The sequence below is a fragment of the Thalassophryne amazonica genome, chromosome 16, assembly GCF_902500255.1.
Source record: "Thalassophryne amazonica chromosome 16, fThaAma1.1, whole genome shotgun sequence".
Classification (NCBI taxonomy): Eukaryota; Metazoa; Chordata; class Actinopteri; order Batrachoidiformes; family Batrachoididae; genus Thalassophryne; species Thalassophryne amazonica.
This window is the reverse complement of record NC_047118.1, coordinates 49,671,708-49,693,690: the sequence shown is the minus strand read 5'-3', so window position 1 is coordinate 49,693,690 and position 21,983 is coordinate 49,671,708. Positions and strand designations below refer to the sequence as shown.

The 21,983-nt window shown below is 47.1% G+C and overlaps 1 protein-coding gene across 1 annotated transcript in view; it reads right to left on the bottom strand.

The window, feature by feature from the left end:
• LOC117528727 (coronin-7-like) overlaps nt 1-21,983 on the bottom strand; it is a 111,221-nt gene that overhangs the window by 67,688 nt on the left and 21,550 nt on the right. The window contains exon 7 of the mRNA XM_034191363.1: nt 3,217-3,267. Within this exon, the coding sequence (XP_034047254.1) occupies nt 3,217-3,267 (51 nt within the window). The remainder of the gene's footprint in view (nt 1-3,216; nt 3,268-21,983) is intronic.

The following is a 21,983-nucleotide window of genomic DNA, read 5'->3' as shown; positions in this document are numbered from 1 at the left end:
TATGACAATAGAGAACATAAAGAAGGAATCATATCCTTAAACCTAGTTACAGCGCTTTCTGAAAGACTTCTAGTGTAATGAAACTTATTCCCCACTGCAGGGTAGTCCATCAGGGTAAATGTAAATGTTATTAAAAAATGATCAGACAGAAGGGAGTTTTCAGGGAATACTGTTAAGTCTTCTATTTCCATACCATAAGTCAAAACAAGATCTAAGATATGATTAAAGTGGTGGGTGGACTCATTTACTTTTTGAGCAAAGCCAATAGAGTCTAATAATAGATTAAATGCAGTGTTGAGGCTGTCATTCTCAGCATCTGTGTGGATGTTAAAATCGCCCACTATAAGTATCTTATCTGAGCTAAGCACTAAGTCAGACAGAAGGTCTGAAAATTCACAGAGAAACTCACAGTAACGACCAGGTGGACGATAGATAATAACAAATAAAACTGGTTTTTGGGACTTCCAATTTGGATGGAAAAGACTAAGAGACAAGCTTTCAAATGAATTAAAGCTCTGTCTAGGTTTTTGATTAATTAATAAGCTGGAATGGAAGATTGCTGCTAATCCTCCGCCCCGGCCCGTACTACGAGCATTCTGACAGTTAGTGTGACTCGGGGGTGTTGACTCATTTAAACTAACATATTCATCCTGCTGTAACCAGGTTTCTGTTAGGCAGAATAAATCAATACGTTGATCAATTATTATATCATTTACCAACAGGGACTTAGAAGAGAGAGACCTAATGTTTAATAGACCACATTTAACTGTTTTAGTCTGTGGTGCAGTTGAAGGTGCTATATTATTTTTTCTTTTTGAATTTTTTTGCTTAAATAGATTTTTGCTGGTTATTGGTGGTCTGGAAGCAGGCACCGTCTCTACGGGGATGGGGTAATGAGGGGATGGCAGGGGGAGAGAAGCTGCAGAAAGGTGTATAAGACCACAGCTCTGCCTCCTGGTCCCAACGCTAGACAGTCACAGTTTGGAGGATCCAAGAAAATTGGCCAGATTTCTAGAAATGAGAGCTGCTCCATCTAAAGTGGGATGGATGCCGTCTCTCCTAACAAGACCAGGTTTTCCCCAGAAGCTTTGCCAATTATCAATGAAGCCCACCTCAGCAAGAGAAAGAAAGCAAGAGAACACAAAATCAAAGCAACCCTCCAATAAATTTGATGTAAATCCCAGTTCTACTTCTGTGGTTTAAGGAGGTTAAGGCATGGCGGGTCGTATGCTGACTCAGACTTGCCCTTTCATAGGTTTTCTTCTCAATAGCAGTGAGGTCAGATGAGATTAATGAGAGAGTGAGGGAAAGCAAGACACATACACAAGCAGACTTGGCCTGATGAACCAGCGGTCTCAAGTGCACACCAAATAAAACAAAGTTCATATATTCAACAATTAATATCTGCCTCCAAACCATTTTTATTCCCCATGTGCCCTGCGCTCTTCAGTAGGAATGACTTAATAAGAACAAAAATGATGCAATTTTGGCTCAAGTGTCACAACAGCACTTCTCCACCACCAGAATTCTGACTGGAGATGGTGTTTTAGACAGACTGTAGCCAGCACTCATTTAACACAAACTAATGAGACTCATTGTACAAAGTTATTTAAATGTAACAAAAGAATAATTTCAGTTGAATCACATTGAGTCATTTGTTAACAAAGTATGCTCAGCTGCCAAAAACATGGAACTGCATCTACTCAGGCAATCTAGAGTTCTTTACAAGCCACATTCAGTGCCCACATTGCATGTCCACAGAAAAACAGCTGGGGAGCAGGTCCAGTGGAGAATATTCTAACAGGGTGTTGAACCACCAGTAAATATTCAGGTTCAAATATTGTAAAGACCTCATAGCAACAGATTTTACATAAGTGCAAGTGCATGGGACTTACCGTCAGCATATGAGTGGTACAGGCATTCCAGTCAATATAAGAGAAACAGTGAAGAAACGCTGAAGCACCCAGAGACCATGTACTACAACTTTTCTAAATCAATCACCAAACCATGGCATTGTGCATCACAAACCTACTAATGTAAGGCATGTCAAAATACCACAAATACAGTACACTGCACTCAACTTTGAGCTGGGTTTATCTTGGTCTAGTGTGAAATTGCTTTCTATATCCACACAATACCAATCCACCACCACACTGCCCAACCATGGCTCATTGGGTGGAACAAACCAATGACACCTGCACTGCACTATGCATTGCTTTCCACCAGGTGGAAGATCAGGCCCAAAATCTGCTTCTAAAAAGGCTTCAAAGCACAAACGGAACAACACACTGTTGACCATGTATAGTATTCACATGTCACACATGTATGTATAAGCAGGGTGACTTCTGTGATCTGTGATCTTGTAGTCCAGTGGTGTCCAAAGTATTCCAGAAAGGGCCGAGAGGGTGCAGGTTTTCTTTGCAGCCACTGACTCCAGCAGGTGATTTCACTGATTAACATCACTTTGAGCAGATGGGATGAGTTCATCAGTGAAATCACCTGCTGGAGTCAGTAGCTGCAAAGAAAACCTGCACCCTCTCGGCCCTTTCTGGAATACTTTGGACACCACTGTTACAGTCCATCTGTGGCAGTGTATTGCCTTTATAGGTCCCGTCCTATTTACAAGAGACAAAGGTCACTGCCTGAGGCTAAGCTACAAGTAGCATCTCAGTAATTAAAACTCACTGGGTGGCTACTCACTGCCTTCACACATTTTTCTTTTACCCTCAATATGCAAGCGTTCTTCTCATCCACTACTCATTGCTGCTGGATGTGATGGCATCTTATTGGCGCAGTCCCTGGTGAAAGATTTCCCATGTAGAAGTTGTGAGCAGTTAGAGAGGACAGGTTCACAGCCGTACTAGCTTGGTGCAGGATGGGTACTCGTGGGAAGAAGAGAGCTTGGAATGTAACTTGTGTTCTCCATCCATAAAACAACAGTAGAAAAATCATAGAGTGGCCGACAGTGAGTTCTCAGGGTTAATGTCAACATGTTTATCACTACATGCAATGTGTGTGTGTATGTGTGTGCGTGTGTGTGTGGGGGGGGGGGAGCATGCACACACTTACAGTAAGTGACACTGGAGTGACTGAACGACTAGAACCATAAATTCTGAGTGGACTGTTAAACCTTTATCTACTCTCCATTATGTTCCTCAAATAGTAGTACATGAACCTCTGCCAGTATGAAGAAAAGGGCTTCATCAGGAGACGTACCTGAACAGGTGTCAGCTGAGCTCTGCAGTCAAACAGTCGCAGCATTCTGTCCTGGACAGACACAGAGAAAAAAGAAATGTTATCACAGAATGGAAGAAAGATGTGGCCTGAAAACAGGTGCAACCTGTGTTAAAAGTAGCACTGTAGTTTCAAACGCTTAAAAAGTTCATGACATCCAGTTAAATTCATCCACAAAACATGAATAATCTGATTTAGCTGATGCAGACCGGGGGTAGGTGAACATGGGCGAGCGGGTTCAATACACAGAAATTAAGACCGGCCGTTCTCAGAGCAGACTCCACCTTCTGAATCTTCTCATGAAAAGCACATCACCTTCTTCAACACAGGTCAGTTTTGACAGTTTAACAGACACATTTCAGATTTTTAGCTTTTCAGCTACCTGGTGTAAGTATTCTAAATTTTAAAAAAAAGTCCCTTCGGCTGCTCCCTTGTTTTCACTCGGGGTCGCCACAGCAAATCCAAGGTGGATCTGCATGTTGATTTGGCACAGGTTTTACGCCGGATGCCCTTCCTGATGCAACTCCACAGTACATGAAGAAACGTGGTAGGGGTGGGATTTGAACCGGGAACCTTCTGCACTGAAACCAAGTGGACTAACCACTTGGCCACCACCCCTGCCATTAAGTATTCTAAATTGCTATATGATAATTCTGTGTGTTGCTATTTTGAGTGACTTCTCTGTGGCCTCTAGTCACATTTGGCATCAATCACAGCAGCCAATCAGATGGTTTCTTGTGTGATTGTGAGGAAACGGGACCTAATGGGATCAGGCTGTGACCAGGACGCGTGCGTCTGCAGCCGTGTCACTCAATACTGCGGTGTGATTCTGATCACAGTCACAGACTGACATACGGGGTCAGTAGCAAGTCGTAATTATAAGCACTGAAGGCTGGCGTGCACTACCTCAGTGCTGCTTGTCAGCATCACTTTTGACTAATGTAGTGAAAATAATAATATGTAATCAACCAGCATAGAGACTTTTTGATGGACACGCCCCCCTCTGCACTCTCAACCTTGGATTGTCATGTATCAGTGGGCAAAATTCTGATTGGTTGAATTTACTCCTTCAGTCGGGTGACAGGTTTGAACCATAACAAAACACCCAATTCAATTTATTTTCATTTATATAGCGCCAAATCACAACAGAGTTGCCTCAAGGCGCTTCACACAAGCAAGGTCTAACCTTACTAACCCCCAGAGCAGCAGTGGTAAGGAAAAACTCCCTCTGAGGAAGAAACCTCAAGCAGACCAGACTCAAAGGGGTGACCCTCTGCTTGGGCCATGCTACAGACATAGATTACAAAACAGAAAAAAAAAAATGGAAAAACTCGATCTTTACACCAAACACAGATGAATTTCAGGAGAGAGAAAACAGGTAAATCCCTTCTTTTTATACATTCTTTATTGTCTTCCCAGGCAGGATAAGATAAGACCTTTCTAAACCTGAAGGATTATGTCTCAGTTGCATCTCTTGACATATGTGATACGTGACTAAACAAGTCTAGTTGACCTGACTCAACCTACCATGAATAACATGACCTAGATGACTGAATCTCCACAGACACATATGTGATGTTCTACTGCCATGGACTGAACAGGAACTTTCTGGAACTGAAGTGGACATGTTCAGTGACATGAAACACTTAGGATTTTGAACAGATGTGTGATGAATCCATGGTTATCTGCTGGGACCTTGCATCAATATGTGCATAGGCTACATTGGAACTTTTGAACTCGGGAGCTTGATTTGCTGGATGAAAGGACATGGAGAGGTTTGAGTTACATTTCGGATGGAGTGGATGATGGGAAATCTCCTACATTCTCTGGGATTCTGATCTGCACCTCCTTGTCTATTCAATTATCCCATCATTACAAATACTTGTTTATAGAAGGTAGTTTAGTTGAAACACTTCTGTCATTGCTATCAGGAGTGTCAGACAAAGAAGGCAGGAGACAAATGCAGGACTCACTTAGTAGCTCTGGTTCAAGGAAGCGTTTACTGGGAGGCTTAGCTGGATACGGTACACAGTAAGGCAGTCCAAGAAAAGCAAACAGATCCAGAACATCAGGCAAAGGCGTGGTCAAAAAATACAGGCAGGCGGTCAAAACACAAGGTGGAAGCAGGACTTAGACAGAGCGAGGTACAGAGCTTGAAACAATGGCACAACAATCAGGCAAAAACCCGGTGCAACCAGTGGTGTTTAAATACTCCCAGCAAAAGGTGCAGAAAGACCCAGAACAAGGCGTGACCCAATCACAAAGAACCGCCCCCCCACCAAGCTCAGAGAAGGCAGCCAAGAGACATACAGACCAGAAAAACCCAAGCAAAGCACCCCCAGCCAGAAAAGCAACAAAATCCAAAACCAAAACCCCACATTTACAATAGAGGGCAAACACAATACATGACAGGACCCCTCCCTCAACGGCCGGCCCCTGACGGCCCGGGGGACCCAGGATGCCGAGCGTGAAAGTCCGTGATCAGTCCAGGATCCAAAACGAAACGAGAGGGGATCCATGAGCGTTCCTCAGGCCCGTAGCCCTCCCAGTCCACCATGTACTGCACCCCCCTCCCACGCCGCCGAGACCCCACGAGGCGCCTCACAGTAAAAACCGGCCCCCCGGCCACAAACCGGGCGGGAGGCGGGGGAACGGCCGGAGGGCACAGAACACTGGACCGAGCAGGCTTGACCTGGCTGACATGGAAGGTGGGATGAATTCTCATAGACCGAGGCAGACACAGACGTACCGAGACCGGATTAACCACCCTTGAGATGGGGAACAGCCCCACGAACCTGGGAGCGAGTTTCCTCGGCAGACCTCGGAGGGACAGATGCCGGGTGGAGAGCCAAACCCGTTGTCCCGGGGAGTATCTCGGTTCCTGGGTCCTCCTCTTGTCGGCCGCCTCTTTGTAGGTCGCCGAAGATCGTAGCAATGTTCGTTGGGCCCGCTCCCAGGTTAGGCGACAACGGCGGATTAAGGAGAGGGCCGAGGGCACCCGGGAGGTCAAGTCTGTAGAAGAGAACAAAGAAGGGTGATACCCATGTGAGATGTGGATAGGAGAGTAGCCGGTAGAAGCAGATGGCAAACAGTTGTGTGCGAGCTCTATCCATACTAATTGAGATGACCAGGAAACCGGGTGCTGTGAGGCGAGAATACGAAGTCCCTTTTCCAACTCCTGATTGACCCTCTCACCCTGCCCATTTGCCTGAGGGTGATACCCGGAGGTGGGCTGGAGGTGACTCCCAGGAGACAACAAAACTCCCCCCAAAAGTGTGAGACAAACTGGGGCCCTCGATCAGACACTATGTCCTGTGGGAAACCGTGTAATCTGAACACGTGGTTTAACAAGGCCTCTGCGGTTTCTTTGGCTGTAGGAAGCTTCGGTAGCGGTATAAAATGGGCCATCTTGGATAGACGATCTACCACTGTAAGAATTACAGTATGTCCCTTGGAAGGAGGGAATCCGGTAACAAAGTCCACTGAGATGTGTGACCATGGTCGGGTGGGGACAGGTAACGGATGGAGCTTGCCGGTTGGTGATCGGTTGGACGGCTTGTGCATAGCGCAGGTAGTACATGCCCCAACATATGCCTTGACGACGGAGAGTAAACGAGGCCACCAAAATCTTTCCCGGATGATTGTGGCTGTCTTTCCTATTCCTGGATGGCAAGCGAAACAGCTGCTATGTGCCCAACAAATCACCTCCCCCCTGAGGCCCTCTGGTACGTACAGCCTCCCCGGAGGGCAGTCCTGAGGTGGAGGAATAGTGCGCGCTGCGGACCAGACTTTGGTCTCAATGTCCCAGGTAAGAACCGAAAGGAAGCAGGATGCAGGCAAGACGGACCCCGGTTCAGCCGATTCATCCGATGGTTCTTCCCGACGAGAGAGAGCATCGGGTTTACCGTTCTTAGTTCCAGGCCGGTATGATAAAACGAAGTTAAAACGACTAAAGAAAATGGACCATCTAGCCTGTCTGGCATTGAGTCGTTTTGCTGAGCGCAGATATTCAAGATTCTTATGATCGGTCCACACTAAAAACGGCACTTGTGCCCCTTCCAACCAGTGACGCCACTCCTCCAAGGCCACTTTAACTGCCAACAGTTCGCGGTCACCGATGTGATAATTATGCTCAGCCGGAGTCCGTTTACGGGACAAAAACGCACAGGGATGTAATTTCTGATCAATGGGATGGACCTGAGACAAGACGGCACCGATCCCTATGTCGGAGGCGTCTACTTCGACCACAAACTGTAGGGCGGGGACAGGGAGGAGCAACACAGGGGCCATAGTAAAGCGTTTCTTTAGGACCTGAAATGCTTCCTCACACTCCGGAGTCCAGCAAAAGGGCCGGAGTACAGAGGTGACATTATGCAGAGGGGCAGCTACCGCACTGAAATTTCGAATGAACCTTCGGTAAAAGTTTGCAAATCCAAGAAACCTTTGGCCCTCCTTGCGATCCTTAGATGTAGACCAATCACGCACAGAGGCTACCTTAGCTGGGCCCATCCGGATAGACCCTGGTGTAATTATAAATCCTAGAAATGATACAGTGGACTTGTGAAATTCGCATTTTTCTGCTTTTACATAAAACTGATTACGTAACAGGGTCTCAAGCACGGTACGCACATGTTGAGAGTGTGTTTCAGCATCCGGGGGAAAAAAAAAAAAATCAGAATATCATCAAGATACACAAACACAAATTTACTCAAAAAATCTCGTAGCACGTCATTAATCAGGTTTTGAAATACCGCAGGTGCATTGGTTAAGCCAAAGGGCATGACTAAATATTCATAATGGCCAGTGGGAGTATTGAAAGCGGTCTTCCATTCATCTCCCTGTCTGATTCGCACTAAATGATAGGCATTGTGGAGATCGAGCTTGGTGAAGATTGTGGCGCCTTCTAGTAGTTCAAACGCGGAAGCTATTAGGGGCAGGGGATAACGGCTCTTCACAGTGACGTCGTTAAGCCCGCGATAGTCAATACAGGGACGGAGTGACTTATCTTTCTTTTCTACAAAGAAAAACCCCGCCCCTGCAGGAGAAGATGATGGGCGAATCAAACCGGCCTCCAAGGATTCCCGGATGTATTTGTTCATGGCGATGCGTTCAGGACCGGTCAGAGAAAATAGTTTTCCCTGTGGGGGACTCGTGCCCGGAAGTAGCTCAATGGCACAGTCATAAGCACGATGTGGTGGCAGCGACTTTGCCTTGACTTTGCTAAACACTTCGGATAAATCGTGGTACTCAGTAGGAACGCCTGCCAAATCAGGGTTAAGGGGATTAGCGACCCTCACGGACATTGCGAAACAGCGCCCCGTACAGGCGGAGCCCCAGGAAGTGATTCGTCCGTCGGACCAGTTTATAATCGGACAATGTATTTTTAACTAGGGATGCCCCAAAATGGCAGAGTGAGTCATTTTATCGAATACATGAAAGCTTATCGTTTCTGAATGGGTACCGGCTATGATCAACTGAACGGACTGACTGCGGTGGGTGATGTGACCCAGTACATGACCATCAACAGCATGCATAACCAGTGGCCGTGTGAGACGGTAAAGCTTGAGGTGTAAAGACCTGGCGAGAGAAGATTGCACTAAATTCGCGTCAGAACCAGAATCAATAAATATCGGAACTGAACATGACGAATGATTGGAAATTAACCTGGCCGTGATCACATTTTGAGGAGTGACAGAAGTAATAGAATATTGACTCACCCGGCGTACCCATTGTGTCCACATGGGGGCACCCCTGGCTTGGCACTCAGTGACCACATGACCCGCCTGACCACAATAGAAACACAATCCCTGGTCTCTCCGACGCTGCCGCTCCTCGGTGGTCAGCCGGGTACGACCCAACTGCATCGGTTCTTCTGAAGCTGCATGAGACGAGCTGGAAGCCGAGGACCCGACGTGACGAGCGGATGAAGATTCCGATAGCTGGGACGAGGCGCGCACGTCTCGTCAGGGCACATCCGCCAGCCGGCGATCAGTGCGGATGGCTAACGCGATTAGCTCATCCAGTTGTTCCGGGAGGTCGATGGCTATCAGCTGATCCTGGATCTGCGTGGACAGGCCTTGGAAGAACACGTCATGGAGTGCGGCTGGGTTCCACTCGCTCTTCACCGCGAGAATGCGGAAATCAATGGCGTAGTCGGCGACACGTCTGTTTCCCTGCCGGAGACGCACAGGGAACGGGCTGCCTCACGGCCCGGTGACGTATGCTGGAAAACCTGGCGGAGTGCGGTCTTGAATGCCTGGAGCGTTCCACATGCCAGAGACTGCCTGCTCCACTCTGCCGAGGCCCACGTCGCTGCCCGGCCGATGAGGTGAGTTACGATGAAGGCGATCTTCGCCCTGTCAGACGGAAACATTGCTGACATTAACTCGAAGTGCAGGTCGCATCGTGTAAGGAAAGGCTTGACGTCTCCGGATTCTCCGGAGAAATGCTCAGGTCGAGACAGCTGGTTGCAGACGACAGGGGCAGCTGTAGGCACCGGCGGGCCCGCACTCGGTCCTGTCGGCGGCTGGTTGGTAGAGGCCGAGGTGGACGGAGCCTGAGGCCTCAGGGAGGTTACAAGCTGGTTAATCTGTGCGCTTACTGAGTTCATGAAGGCGTCCTGTCTTTTGGCCAGGTCAGAGATACCGGTGCTTAAGACGGTGATGCGGTCCTCTTGTTCTGCCAGCTGGCAGCTATGGTGACGAACAGCCAGTTGGAATGGGTCCGAGTCCGCTGTCTCCATTGTTGGCCTGATCGTTCTATCAGGAGTGTCAGACAAAGAAGGCAGGAGACAAATGCAGGACTCACTTAGTAGCTCTGGTTCAAGGAAGCGTTTACTGGGAGGCTTAGCTGGGTACGGTACACAGTAAGGCAGTCCAAGAAAAGCAAACAGATCCAGAACATCAGGCAAAAGCGTGGTCAAAAAATACAGGCAGGCGGTCAAAACACAAGGTGGAAGCAGGACTTAGACAGAGCGAGGTACAGAGCTTGAAACAATGGCACAACGATCAGGCAAAAACCCGGTGCAACCAGTGGTGTTTAAATACTCCCAGCAAAAGGTGCAGAAAGACCCAGAACCAGGCGTGACCCAATCACAAAGAGCCGCCCCCCACCAAGCTCAGAGAAGGCAGCCAAGAGACATACAGACCAGAAAAACCCAAGCAAAGCACCCCCAGCCAGAAAAGCAACAAAATCCAAAACCAAAACCCCACATTTACAATAGAGGGCAAACACAATACATGACAATTGCATGTTCATGTCATGTCAGATCTAGAAGCTTGCACTGGTGTCGCACATCACTGCATCCACTATACTACAGAATCAATCTAGGTTCTGGATGGCAACCACTCAGGCAGACAACCGATCCATGCCCACTTATCAAAAGTAACCCTCTACTTGCTGCAGCCGGATGAAACATGAGCATCGTTTTGACCTTCAGCATTAACTCACCTACATTATACATGACCAAAATATAGTAGTTTTTGTTCCCTCACAATGCAAGTGATACTCATCCCAGTCTCCCTAAGTAACCGGCCGTCTGACACAAAGTAATTCCAACTTTACCCAAGGATCCTCTGGTAGCAGGGGTGGTGGCCAAGTGGTTAATGCGCTTGGTTTCAGTTCAAATCCCACCCCTGCCACAATTCTCCATGTAATGTGGAGTTGCGTCAGGAAGGTCATCCGGCGTAAAACCTGTGCCAATTCAACATGCAGATCCACCTTGGATTTGCTGTGGTGACCCCGAGTGCAAAAACAAGGGAGCAGCCGAGGGGACTTACTTACCCAAGGATCCTCTGAAGTAGTACCAAGGACATACCGTCATCAACTTATGTCTCTGGATAGCGTCCAAGTCTCACACCCATACAGTAAGACAGGAAGCACCAGCACCCTAATGCCGCGTTCACACCGGGCGCAACCAGACGCCACAAATTCACGGGGGTCGCGTGGCGACGGACGTGCCACCATCGCCCGGTGTGTCGCTCTACTTTTGCTGTGAAAATTCGCCCCGGTGCATCATCAAATACGAGGAGCTTCCATTCCGCTCGCCGGCTCCGGTTGTCAGTCAAGTTAACATGACGGACTTTGATCACACAGAGCGAGTTGTTGTGGAAAGCTGACAAATGTCATGAGACGTTCCCAATTCAGGGAGTATCATTATTTGCTGCAGGAACTGCGTCTGGATGACGTCCGCTTTCAGCGGTCTTTCCGCCTCTGCGGGACCCAGTTTGAGGACCTCCTGTCCCGTTCACGTGCGCACATGTAAACGTCCATCCATCCATCCATCCATCCATTTTCTTCCGCTTTATCCGGAGTCAGGTCACGGGGGCAGCAGCTCAAGCAAAGCCACCCAGACCTCCTGATCCACACACACAGCTCCTCCGGCGGAACCCCAAGGCGTTCCCAAGCCAGCCGAGAGATTTAGTCCCTCCAGCGTGTCCTGGGTCTTCCCCGGGGCCTCCTCCCAATGGGACATGCCCAGAACACCTCTCCAGCGAGGCGTCCAGGGGCATCCGGAAAAGATGCCTGAGCCACCTCAACTGACTCCTTTCGACGTGGAGGAGCAGCGGCTCGACTCCGAGCTCCTCCCAAGTGACCGAGCTCCTCACCCTATCTCTAAGGAGCGCCCAGCCACCCTGCAGAGGAAACTCATCTCGGCCGCTTTTACTCGCGATCTCGTTCTTTCGGTCATGAGCCAAATCTCATAACCATAGGTGAGGATCGGAATGTAGATCGATCGGTAAATCGAGAGCTTTGCCCCCCTACTCAGCTCTCTCTTCACCATGACGGTCCGATACAGCAACCGCATCACTGCAGATGCTGCACCGATCCGTCTATCGATCTCACACTCCATCCGTCCCTCACTCGTGAACAAGACCCGGAGATACTTAAACTCCTCCACTTGAGGCAAGGACACTCCACTGACCTGAAGAGGGCAAAGCACCTTTTTCCGGGCGAGAACCATGGCCACGGATTTGGAGGTGCTGATTTTCATCCCGGACGCTTCACACTTGGCTGCAAACCGCCCCAGTGCACGCTGAAGGTCCTGATTTGACGAAGCCAACAGAACCACATCATCCGTAAACAGCAGAGACGAGATTCTGTGGTTCCCAAACCAGACCCCCTCTACACCCTGGCTGCGCCTAGAAATTCTGTCCATAAAAATAATGAACAGAAACGGTGACAAAGGGCAGCCCTGGCAGAGGCCAACGTGCACTGGAAACAGGTTTGACTTACTACTGGCAATGCGAAACAAGCTCCTGCTGCGGTCGTACAGGGACCGGATAGCCCTTAGCAAAGGACCCCGGACCCCATACTCCCGGAGCACCCCCCCACAGGGTGCCCCCAGGGACACGGTCGAACGCCTTCTCCAGATCCACAAAACACATGTGGACTGGTTGGGCGAACTCCCATGAACCCTTGAGCACCCGATGGAACGTGTAGAGCTGGTCCAGTGTGCCGCGACCAGGACGAAAACCACACTGCTCCTCCTGAATCTGAGGTTTGACCATCGGTCGAATTCTCCTCTCCAGTACTCTGGAACAGACCTTACCGGGGAGGCTGAGGAGTGTGATCCCCCTATAGATGGAACACACCCTCCTGTCCCCCTTCTTAAACAGAGGGACCACCACCCCGGTCTGCCAATCCAGAGGCAGTGTCCCCGATCGCCACGCGATGTTGCAAAGGCGTGTCAGCCAAGACAGTCCCACAACATCCAGAGACTTAAGGTACTCAGGACGGATTTCATCCACCCCAGGAGCCTTGCCACTGAGGAGCTTTCTAACCACCTCGGTGACTTCGGCCCGGGTAATGGATGAGTCCGCCTCTGAGTCCCAAGTCTCTGCTTCCTCTTCGGAAGACGTGACGATGGGATTGAGGAGATCCTCGAAGTATTCCTTCCACCGCCCGACAACATCCCCAGTCAGGGTCAACAGCTCCCCACCCGCACCATAAACAGTGCTGGTAGAGAGCTGCTCCCGCCTCCTGAGGCGTCGGATGGTTTGCCAAAATCTCTTCGAGGCCGACCGACAGTCCTCCTCTATGGCTTCCCCCAACTCCTCCCAGACCCAAGTTTTTGCCTCTGCGACCGCACGGGCTGCGGCATGCTTGGCCTGCCGGTACCTGTCAGCTGCCTCCGAGGTCCCACCTACCAACAAAGATAAGTAGGACTCCTTCTACAGCTTGACAGCATCCCTTACTTCCGGCGTCCACCACCGGGTTCGGGGATTGCCGCCGCGACAGGCACCAGAGACCTTGTGACCACAGCTACGAGCGGCCGCATCGACAATGGAGGTGGAGAACATGGTCCACTCGGACTCCATGTCTCCAACCTCCCCCGGGATCTGGGAGAAGCTATCCCGGAGGTGGAAGTTGAAGACCTCGCTGACAGAGGGTTCCGCCAGTCATTCCCAGCAGACCCTCACGATCCGTTTGGGCCTGCCAGGTCTGACCAGCTTCCTCCCCTCCCAGCGGATCCAACTCACCACCAGGTGGTGATCGGTCAACAGCTCTGCCCCTCTCTTCACTCGAGTGTCCGAGACACGTGGCCGAAGGTCAGATGATACGACTACAAAGTCGATCATCAACCTCCGGCTCAGGGTGTCCTGGTGCCACGTGCACTTATGGACACCCTTGTGCTCGAACATGGTGTTCATGATGGACAAACTGTGACTAGCACAGAAGTCCAACAACTGAACACCACTCGGGTTCAGATCGGGCAGGCCATGCTTCCCAATCACCCCCCTCCAGGTATCACTGTCGCCGCCCACGTGGGCGTTAAAATCCCCCAGGAGAACAATGGAGTCCCCAGTCGGAGCGCTATCTAGTACCCCTCCCAGGGACTCCACGAAGGTCGGGTACTCTGCACTGCCGCTCGGCCCGTAGGCCGAGACAACGGTGAGAGACCTGTCCCCCACCCGAAGGCATAGGGACGCGACCCTCTCGTTCACTGGAGTGAACTCCAACACATGGCGACTGAGCTGGGGAGCAATAAGCAATGCGACTCCAGCTCTCCGCCTCTCCCCGTGTGCAATACCAGAAAAATGAAGCGTTCAGCCCCTCTCCAGGAGTTGGGTACCAGAGCCCAAGCTGTGCGTGGAGGTGAGCCCGACTATCTCTAGTCGGTATCTCTCAACCTCCCGCACAAGCTCAGGCTCCTTCCTCCCCAGCGAGGTGACATTCCACGTCCCAACAGCCAGGGGCTGTGAGCATGGACCGGGCCGCCGGGCCACCTGCCCTCAACCTCCACCCAATCCTTTCTGCACCCGACCCCCATGGCCCCCTCTGCAGGTGGTGAACCCACAGGAGGGCGGGCCCACGTCGCTCTTTCGGGCTGAGCCCGGCCGGGCCCCATGGGCTAAGGCCTGACCACCAGGCGCTCGCGCGCGAGCCCCAGCTCCAGGGTGGGGTCCCGGCTCCGCCATACCGGGCGACGTCTCAGTCTTTGATTTTTTTTTACTGGTCATGGAGGCACATGTAAACAATTAAAAAAAAAAAAAAGAAACTCTGCTGCCTGCTGTGGGGCTGCAGCTCGCTCTTCCCCCAAAAACTCTGTCATAATTGTGTTTATAAACCAGTCACCATTTGTTTTATTATACATCTGTGTAGTTAATTAATAAAATATTCTCCACAGACGATTCACTCGCGCGCGCACGTAAGATGAAAAGAAAAAGAAACTCCGCTCCAGCTGCTGCTCGCTCCAAAAGCTGTCATAATTGTGAAATAAAGGACAAAATGTTATGTGTCGGACGCGGGCGGAGGACCGACCAGCGTTTGAAGTAAGACCCAGTATAAAATAAGCAGAGCACGGTACAAAGGATAACAGAATTTAATAAACATAACAGTGATGTGCAGAATAACAACGAATGAGTGCGCGGTCTGCGAGGTGGAATAACGGTGCGCTCCCAGCAGCACAAACGGTCCGGAGCCAGAACAGTTCGGACCCAAGGACCCCGCCAACACCCCCCAGGTGGCCACGAACAACCGAGTCTGTGAAAGAAGAAACCATCATGTGAGTCCACCACTCCACACACAGAGAGACCACTCAAAGGTGTACATAAACAGCAAACACTTCCTGGCTTAATCACCAATCAGCTTCCCACCCTGCAGGCATGGAACACCCAGTTCAATTCTCCACTGCAGTGGAAGCTGATTAAACGACTAACATAACAGCTCAATATAATAAGGTGTGAGGGACACCACATTCACTGACTGTACTCATGTTAGTCACAAAACCTAAAGTACCTCAGGAAGTGTGCTGACGAGCGTGAGACCTCACCTCCTCCTCTTTCACAGACCATGGCATCAAACCTGGTACGGTCTCTGCATCCATGATGATGAGATGGCTCTCTAGACGACGATCTCACCCGTCTGGTCACAAGGTCAAGTCTCTGGCAAATACACACTGTGTACTCCAGACTTAAATGCAACCATGCCCCAATCCATAAAGATGCACCACAGCTGTGAGTCCTGACGAGCTGCACATGACAAGCTTCAGGTGATCAGGGTGAGGTCCTAATAACTCAGCCACACATCCACTCAGTCCTGAACGCATGCCACCTGGAAGGAAAAACAAAAGACAGAGAACAGAAGACAGAAACAAAAGGCAGCCAGGCACCCCAGCCATACAACACAAAAGAGACATAAGTCCTGCTCACAGGCTGCTATCAGATACAGGACATGTTCACATCTTCAGTCAAACTCCAGTCATCTCCACGTCACTACATATTCAGTCCCTGATTGGTCATCGCGACGAGACGAAGAAGTTCAGATTTTTCAACTTGGGGAGGAGGGCAACGCGACGTGATGCAACGCAATATCGCGCCACAAACGTGCTAATCGCTCAAAATCGCTTCACTCGCATTGCTTCATTCGCGTCTGTTGCGTTGCGCTGCGTGACTTGGTGCCAAAACGCATCCTTCCATAGGGATTACATGGCAACCTGTCGCTGCTGTTGCTCACGTCGCACCCGGTATGAACGCAGCATAAGACTTGGCTCTTTCTTCTCTGCAAAGATACTGACATCACTAAACACCTCTCTGTGACTCTGTAAGGTCTTTCCTTGCATGCTCCATCAATTTTATGCTGTGGTTTTTGTTTGCCCATAGCAGATGCTCACCCCACCAAATCTGGTCTGCTTCAGTTTTTATCCTGTAATCAAGAAACACTGAGGGATTATTTTCCTTTCAGGTGTTGCCAATGTACTCGTATTTGGTTGAGATTTTACTTGCGTGTAGAGCTTTGAGGTCTCTTATGTTATGATTTGGTACTGTATATATATATATATATATATATATATATATATATATATATATATATATATATATAATTAAACTGCTAAACTATGTGAACAGACTCAACCCTGTTTACACTCCGGGCTTCTCCTTGTTGTGCTTTCTGATGCTGTCACGCGTTACAGCTGTCATAAGCAGCAGCATTTTATTCTAACAGGCTGAAAACAATGCTGAAGCAAATAGTCAGCGTGCCAGCATTGGCATGCTTTCATCCTGCAGCAGCTCACTACCCTCCACTCTGCAACCAAAGGTTGATTTGCTGTTTATTAGCTCAGATAGCAAACGTTTTTTCCCCCTAATGCACTATTCCTGTGGGTGTGTTTGTGCAGCTAGCCCACCCATGAATGTGATTTCCCTGAGGATATAAATGTCATCAGGTCTCTGTGACCTAAGTCTAAACTGAAGGCTCAGACAGCAATACCAGAAAAAACACACAGATTTCACACCGTGTGACCTGCATCCAAAAGACCATCTGCCCACCTGTTGGAAAAATGTAGAAATTTTCACAAAAAAAGTGTAACCTGAAAAGTCATAGCTCAAACCTTCACAACGTTGCAAGCAAGGATCAAGATTTTCACCCACATTAATGAAAATAGTTTTTTTACAGCTTCACCTTTAGCTTGATACGCACTAAAATTTTATGATTTATTTCTCAGGCCAGGCTGAGTCTTTTCACCAAGTTTAATGATAATTCGTTGGATTAGTTTATGAGTAATCTTGCTGACAAACAGATGCACAGGAAAACATACATACCTACTTTCCAAAAGTAATGAATATTTTATTGATTTACTACCAACAATTATACTCTCAACTTGGTTTTTGAAACTTTCTATACAGAGAACATCACATTACTTAAATTTACTTTAAATTTAAATTAATTTTAAATTAATTTCACATTACTTAAATTTCTTTTTTCACGAGCTGACCATCATCTGAGCAACCAGTCGTCCACACAGATAAGAAACAGCTATCATTTCCCAGCCACTGACTTGTCTAAAGCAAACTTTGGAAAAGCAATGGCAATTTGGAGGTGATCTGGGATATCTTCTCACTGGAATCCAGAAGAATTACGCATAGCTACAATTTTTTTTTTTTTTTTAATTTAGTTTTTCAATTATGCACAAAAAAACCTCCCCAAAACTGAAAATAGGCAATCTTATTGTCTTTGTTTATACATCAACCATTTCCCCCAGTTTTTATACAAAGTCCTTCATTCATTTTCATCTTATATATAAGGTGCTTCATCACAAGTATGTCCTCTAAGATTAGCTACCATTGCTCGTAACTCGGAGCATTGGTCTTAAACCAATTCTAAGTAATGGCCTTCTTTTCAGCCACCAGAAGAATCATGCCCAGACATTTGTCTCCTGCATGCAGAGTTCCTTCCAAATACCCAAGGTATCAAACAAGAAAAGATTTAGAAATTACATTTTGCAATATGTCACAGAGAGCTGAGTGAACGTCCCCCCAAAAGGTTTGAATATTTGTACAATTTCATAAAATGTGTGTGGTCTGGCTCCATATGGTTGCATAATCTCCAGCATGGGTGTTGGGCATTCATCTGTCTACTTTTAATTTTAGGTGTGATGAAGTATCAAATTAGATTCTTCCAATTAAATTCTCTCCATTTTAATGATTGTGTTGCAGTTTGATATGATTTCCACATCTCGTACCACATGCCCTCTGGAATCTCTTAACCCAGCTCCTTTTCCCCATTTGGCTTCAACATATAATGTTGAATCTGTTCTACAATCCATTAAGCAAGAATATAAAACTGACACAGCTTTCGGTATAGTACTAAAAGCTCAATTCTGTTTGATGTAGCTCTGAATATTAATTTATGCAAGTTCAATTTGGCTTGCTATGGGTGTATTTTGTACCTCCAGTAATCGTGACAGATACTGTCCCAAACGCATACCATCCTGTTTTAGATAACGCCTGAATAGATCCTTGTCATGTGACTGGTGGTTTGTATGTTACGTGACATGGGATCATTCATCCCATTTGCCATTGTGCTCCATTTCGTGTGCAATTTTGGTTCCATATGATTTGTACCATTGCATGCTGCAACCACCCCCACGCACACACAAGTGATGACACACAGCAGTGTATTGATGCTGCTCATTCTTCTAACATGAAAGAAAAAAAAAATCCAGTACGCCGTAAGCCATCTGGAGACATTTCCAATATATCTAGCTAAAATAGAACTGCTGTCAGATGAAGAGCTCGACAAACTTCTGTTACAAATTTTCGCTGGACTGAGAAAAGCAGAAGTACAAGAAGAAATCAATGTATGGCATCAGCTACATCGTCAAGATTGTTATTGAACTATCTGACTGTTTTTGAAAATTAACTGAGAACAATTTTGGATTGGACTCTTATTTAAAATTCGTGTTGGAGTGTTTAGAACCTCTTGATGACAAAGGACCAGCAATGCACACCAAAAAGTAAGTCCTTTTTCTCTTATTTATAAACTAATAAAATATCAAATTTTTAGGAGTTATAAAAAGTGAATGTTTTTTTTTTCATTCATTCAGTGGTACGAATATTTCATGCTGTGAAAGATGGAATGTCCCATCTTTCAGCTCATGAAGTATTCGTACCATTGCACTCAAACATTCATTATTAGTATAATATTAAAGCTCCATTGTGCAGGATTTAGTGTCATCTAGTGGTAAGGTTGCAGACTGCATGATGCTGTCCACAGTCACAATGTTTGCCTTCACATTTTGGCTTCTTTAGTGACAAGGATTCAGGCTCTGTTGTATTTTCTTGTGACAAGCAATATGTATGATCCTCCAGTATGCAGAAATGAGGGTTCTCAAACATGTTAGCGTGCACTAACATCCAGTAGAAAATGTGTACAGGAACAACCTTGATTTTTTTTTTTTTTTACTCAGTCTGCCAGGAGCACTGCAAAATGCAAACAGCTGAGTAAGTATGTCTGCAATGGTTTAATATGAAGAGCTCATTCTTAGCTCATGAAAATGCATTGAAGTTACATGTAATGAAGAGATGGTTATGAATGCTATATTACATTTCTACTAATAAACACCCCTAAAGCCTACATACTGCAGCTTTACGTGTGAGCCAGGAAATGGTCTGGCTGTGCAAACAGATGAGAGGCCAGTCACATACAGATGTGCTCACAATGTATACACAAGCAAATATACTTTTGTCTTCGTATCACAATAATCCACACGGAACCAGCTCGACTCATAAATGCACAGATGGAGGGCCCAGATAGCAGTGTGTGCATGTATGCGCATGTGTGCGTCTGTGTGCGCCTGTGCTGAGGCAGCAGCTGTTTAATCAAAGTGTCACAGCCTCACTCTCAAGCTGCTGTTAATGAGTTTTCACTGCAGCCTGTCGCATTACATTCACGTTTACTCAAAGACAAGCAAATACTGGGAATCTTCAACCAAGGCTTTTCTCTTCACTCATCAAACACACCGGGCTCCCAGCCTCCTCTTCCCAGTCTCCCAGGGTAACCAGTGTCGAGGTCCGAGGTGATTGGCAGGTTTGCAACTAAGGGATTCCCATCATTAACTACACCACCTCACCACAAGAACACAATGTGGAAAGTGACTGAAATATACTTTCAAATCCAAAAGGTGGACTGTTGACCATAAATCCTCTGACACCTCTTTTTTTAGTAGCAGCATACCAGCCTGTACTGTCTATCATATATACAAACACAGACTTTCCTCTCTCACTCTAGTTACTACCTGTGGAATTCCCTTCTTTAAACTGAATGGCGCCTTTCTCCCTCTCTGAGCATGTCATAAATATATATGTCTAAGGTCCAAACGAGGCCTGTCATGATTCCTGCTCTTTGGAGCAGTGGTCTCCCCTTCATCTTCCCCAGCCCTGTGCCCCAATGTTTATCCTATGGGAGGGTAAGAGGATTGGACCCACATGTTGGCAGGCCCTATTTGCTTTAATAACTAGGATTGGAAGGATTGAAAGGGGTCTCTTAGGTTAAAAGACACCAGCGTCCAACAGGGCAAGAAATGGGAGGCTCCCCAGCTCTGATCTTTACTCAGATTTCCCCATTTCTTTCTCTTCATTTGCCTTGTGTTTTCAGGCGTCGTTGGCTGATGGTAGGGGCGGTAGCATTGGTGAGGATGATTACCCTGTCAAGGTAAATGATGCCCTTTGGATGTGTGCTGTGATGGGTGGAGTAATTTGTTACATGTCAGAGTAAAGACAAACATGGGCATTTGACTGACAATCATACCTGTTAAGTACAACCATGTGGCAGATTTCTGTGTCAAGGTTTATTCAGCTTGATGCATGAGTATGCTCATCGTATGTTTGTCTAAATTGCACTCCAGAGGCTGCTGCCTCATGGGCCCATCTATCAGTGTTTGCCCAAGTATGAAGACAGAAGCAAACACACAGCCCTTTGCTGTGGCAAACAGGCTGAAACTGTATAAAAATTCATTGTATTAGCTCAAAAGCCTCCTTCAAATAAACAGATGCTTATGAAGCAACTGCACTTCAAATGCAAGACCAGTCCTTTCTCTTTGCGTGTATAAACCCCCTCCTTCCACATCCCCAAAATATTAACAACCCAATGGAAAGGTCCTCAAGCTGGGTGATTATTTCCTGATGGCACCAAGATTGGGCCACATGTGCAGATGGCCAAAAAATAAATAAAAGACCAGGACAAACTCTCTCTAATGCATCTCTCACACGTACCACAAAACTGCTACAGCAGTCATTTATTAGGGGTATCACAATACACTGTTACACTACTAGTCAAACAAATTATGTAGAAAGTAATTCATGATGAATGTTGAGCTTTAAAGAAACAAATTATACTGTATATTGTAACAAATTATACTGTAATAATACTATAAGTATAATTATACAAATTATACTTATGATTCTTCTGCCAGACATCATTAAGTTCACCAAGGACGTAATAAAATCATGGGTGTTTGTTTGTCTGTCTGACTGTTACAATTAAACTTAAAATTACGTCAAAACTACTGCGTGGATTTTGATAAAGTTTTCACCACAGACAGATATTCGGTGATGGAAGACTCCATTAAATTTTGGAGGTGATCCAGATCCACATCCGAATTCTAGATCAAGTTTCACTTTATATAGGCTTTGAAGGATTACTGTTAGCAGGATTACATCAAAACGTCTCCACGGATTCTCACCAAATTTGCATCACACACACACATATTAGGTCATGGAAGACTCCATTAAATTTTGGAGGTGATCTGGATCGGGATCCAGATTCTGGATCAGGTTTCACTTTATATAGGCTTTGAAGGATTACGTCAAAACTACTTCACGGATTCTCACCAAATTTGCACAACAGATACATATTAGGGCATGGAAGACACCACTGCATTTTGGAGGTGATCTGGGTCTGGATTGGTGGATGTCAGAAATCTCTGATTGCTCTTGTTTCTTCCATGCAGTAGTTAACTTTTCATGATA